The sequence below is a fragment of the Crocuta crocuta genome, unplaced genomic scaffold (assembly GCF_008692635.1).
Source record: "Crocuta crocuta isolate KB4526 unplaced genomic scaffold, BGI_CrCroc_1.0 scaffold696, whole genome shotgun sequence".
Lineage (NCBI taxonomy): Eukaryota > Metazoa > Chordata > Mammalia > Carnivora > Hyaenidae > Crocuta > Crocuta crocuta.
The window spans coordinates 558,115-562,317 of NW_027529467.1; the positions used below are offsets into that span (position 1 = coordinate 558,115).

At 37.4% G+C, this 4,203-nt stretch overlaps 1 protein-coding gene across 1 annotated transcript in view; it reads left to right on the forward strand.

Moving 5' to 3' along the window:
- Positions 1 to 4,203, forward strand: part of CFAP47 (cilia and flagella associated protein 47) — a 492,482-nt gene that overhangs the window by 270,757 nt on the left and 217,522 nt on the right. Inside the window, 1 exon segment of the mRNA XM_077760783.1 lies at positions 589 to 815. Within this exon segment, the coding sequence (XP_077616909.1) occupies positions 589 to 815 (227 nt within the window).

The window sequence follows — 4,203 nt, forward strand, 5'->3', positions numbered from 1 at the left end:
CTGTTTAAAAATGTAAATGGTGATTTTTTTTTTTTAATCCTTATTTTTCATCCTTTGGATAAATATTGAAATTTGGCATTCAAAGGTATTTACTCACAAAGTTTTCAGTTTCCTGAATAATTTGGAAACCACTGCACTCTCAAATTATATATATTATAACATATTACCTTAACTTGTACCTTGAATTTATACCCTACTTTTTAAAGCGTAAGGTTGTTAGTGAAAGAAAAAGACAGTTCTTGCAAGTCCCAGACAGAGGTCTTTACATTTATTTCTACTTCCCTTACCTTCTAATCCCCGGTAGCACAATGATTGCTTAATGTTTCAACATGCTGGTATTTCTATGAAGGAACCCTTTCAGTTCTTTGGAGCATTCTTTTTAGAGATACCAACAAAATATCTTTAATTCCTGTAGACTTACTCTCGAATTACTGAACTAGAACTACTCAAAATGAGTTACATGTGTTACTCTGGTTAATGAAGGCCACACCTACAGTCTTATATTTCCAACCTTCCAAGTCCATCCTGAGTAGCATGGTCAAGGGCATAAGTGATCATTGCAGCCTTGCATGTTTTTGCTTCCTCTAGTGTTAAGTAAGGAGAATCCAGTTCTATATTTGAAATGTGAGCTCCGTCAAATCTTGGATGTGGACCTGAAGTTGCCACTGACTAATGAAGCCAAGGAGAAGGCTTTGGCTTTTGCTGCACAGCAGCAGATGTCGGATGTAGAGTATGAGCGACGGTCAATCACAGGCACTCTGGCAAGCAGTAGTGTTCGCGTGGCCGTTGCCCTCCTAGGGCTGACGAAGATTGAGGTGAGAATTTTGGATGGATGATGCACTTAAATTATTCTCCTTTTAAAAGTATACAGACTTGTTAATCATAACATTTTGACATAGAGAAATGATGGCTGGTTTTCCCCCAGAAAGATGGCTCCGTAGCTTTTTTTTTTTTTAACCACATTAAATAAATCTGAAACAAAGTGTTCTAATAATGTTAGCATGACTGCTAATTTTAGTAGTAATACCTAGATTACTGGTAACTTTGCATGCTAGTGATTTTAGGCATTATGGTGTAGTCACTTAATTCACAATTGTTCTCAGTTTTGATTACATATTAGAAAGCCCTGAAGAACTTAAAGTAAGGGAATGGGGTGGGGAGGAACATATTCTAAACGTTGTCCAGGATATTCTGTGCATCCAGAGAGGGTCATCCCTGCTGTCAGACTACCAGGCTGAGAATCCAGACTCTGACACCTTCTACCTGTGTAAGTGTGGCCTGATTACTTAAAAGTCGTCGGTCTTCAATTTTTATACTTTTCATCTGAAGATACTGGTAACTGATGGAAGTGAAGTGAGACAATTATGTAAAATACTTACCACACTACCTGGTATATAAAGTGCTCTCCATGTATGGCATTGTTGTTATTGTTACTATGGAATCTGTTCTTTATCTTGAACTCTATTTATAAATGAGGTTCGGTACAGTCTAACCTCCACAGAGCTGACAAAGTGATTCTTTTAAAATGTTAACCTGGTCACATTGGCCCCCTGCACAGATTCCTCTGCTGGCTCTCCAGCTCATTCAGAATAATACCCAACATCCGTAGCATGCTCCTCATGACCCTCCCGAACAGTCCCACCTCTTCCCTGATCGCACCTTCTCCACTGGAGCCCATTCATTCATGTCCCTCCCTCATCATAGGCCTCCTTGCAGATGTTCACATGCCCAGGGCTGGCTCCCTGTGCCCTATGCACTTCTGAGGTTAATTTTCCCTAGACATTACAGGCAACGTCCACTCAATTACTTCCGGCCTGCTAGAATGCTACCCCTGAGATTATGCTTGGATTTTTTGTACTTTTTTTAAAAATTATTTTGCATTTTTTTAAAAACGTTGCTGATGTCAACCAGGAACTTTCCAAATCCCAAATTTCCTTCACCTTTTCCTATAGATAGCATTTATCACCGACAATAATAGATTTATTTGTTTACTCATTGTCTATCTCCAGCAAGGGAATTTGTGCCAAGGTGTTTGTTTAGTTAACTCTCATATGACCAGTGCCTAGAAAAGTGTCCTGTACCAAAGGCAGTCACTAAATCTTTGATCAGTGAAGGAATAAATGTTAAATGTGTTCATCCTTGTTTGAAAATTACCTTCATTTACATATATTGCAACAAAATACTTGGCATTGGAGGGATTTCTTTTTTTATTTGTCAGAATGCTAGCGTCAGTACAGTATAAGCACAGATCTCCAATATGTACTGATGATATTTGAGGGAGGACCTGGACTGATTAAGTTCTGATTAGCTCCAAAGTATCAAGGCCTGAGGTTCTCACGCCCTCTGGACTGACCCATATATGCTTTGCGTTCACAAAGCTGATGGCTCTGTTTAGCTCATACCAACATGCTTGCTTCTGTGAGAGAGCAGTGAATTTGGAAAGGTTTTGTTCAACTTTCAGTACAGTATACAGTGGAAATGTTTGATATGTGGCCATTTCAAATTTTAACCCTATCACAGTGTGTTCTCTCGGTCCCTCTTTCCTTTTAAATTTATTTCCTTCATTCTTACCTCTTATCAAAGCATTTTATTTAAATGAGAAATGCTAGAGGGAGATGGATTTTGTTGGTAGATCTCCTTTCTATTTTTTATGCATGTATATGGTTCCTATTTTTCTCCCTCTGTTTTTATTTTTTAATTTTTTTTGTTAAAATTTTTTTAATGTTTATTTGTTTTTGAGAGAGAGAGAGACAGAGTGCAAGCAGGGGAGGGCCATAAAGAGAGGGAGACACAGAATCCGAAGCAGGCTCCAGGCTCTAAGCTGTCAGCATAGGGCCCGACGTGGGGCTCGAACTCATGAACTGAGAGATCATGACTTGAGCCAAAGTCAGATGCTTAACTGACTGAGCCACCCAGGCGCCCCTTTCTCCCTCTTCTTCTAGTCATCTCTGTAATCCACACATTTTGTGCTTATTATTATATTTATCAAAATACATTTTACGTTATTTTTATATTTACCTATTTCTCTAGGATTGTGGATTCCTAGAAATCTAAAAATTGTTGTGGTGTGTTTCTATTTACCCAAGATTGTCTTGTGCATGAGAGGTACTCTGTCGTTATTTAACTGAATTGAACATGAGCTTGAACAAACAAGTAACACTTTCAACCTGAGGTCTTCATGACTATCCAGGTTGCCTCATAGCCTGCTTTTTCACAGTCAGAGTCGTCTTAATTACTTACACTTGCCTACCTCCCGCATTTGCACGGTGGGCATCTGTATGTGTGTACTTCTCCCAATTGGTTGCTGGAAATAACAACAACAATAATAGTAATAATAATAGTTTATGAAAAAGCCTTGCCTTTTTTTAAAATTAAAATTGAAATGTTTTAAATAGCCTCTAAATTTAAAAATTAAAAGTTTTTTTTTACCTGAAGATTACTATTTTCTTTGTCTGTGAATATCACACGTTTTTTATTTCAGCCCGAACTTACCAGATGCACAAAATTACTAGAGAAGGGTTGAGTGTGCCAGTTTAAGAAAACCAGCTGCAGCAAATCAGAACTCACAGATGCATCTTACTGTGCTCATCCACATCTAATCATAAAGGGTACTTTTCAAGTGCAATTATCAATGTACTCTTGAAATCTAATAATGCTAATAATTTTTACAGCGGAACAGTAAACAAGATTAATTTTAAAAAGACTCTCTCCTTATATACTATTTCACACCTTTTTTCCAACATGCTTTTAATGTGCATTTTGCAAATTATTTCAATGACCCCATGGAGAAACGTAGAGGAGGTAGATTCCTCTTATAATACAAAAAATGAAATGACTGAGGCATAAAAAAAAAAGGGACTTATGTTGCCCTCACAGACAGGGTAGCAATTATAGCCCAGATCATNAGTAAGATGATAGCCTAAGGTCACACCACTGATTTGTGACGGAATAGAGATGGACCCAGGTTCTTACACCCTAGTCCATTACTCTTTTCCTTCCCCTGCATAGTCTCCAGATGATATACTCACTTCATTATTCAATGAAATTGAATAATGGAATAAAAGTCTAAAATGTGCTGTTATAGCATAGAATAACTGCATAAGAAAATCTAAAATCATCCTTGGTATAAATCTAATTGAATAAATGTAATTGCTTTTCTTCCAAAGAAAAGTGACACATCTATTTTTTTTTTTTTTTGCTTCA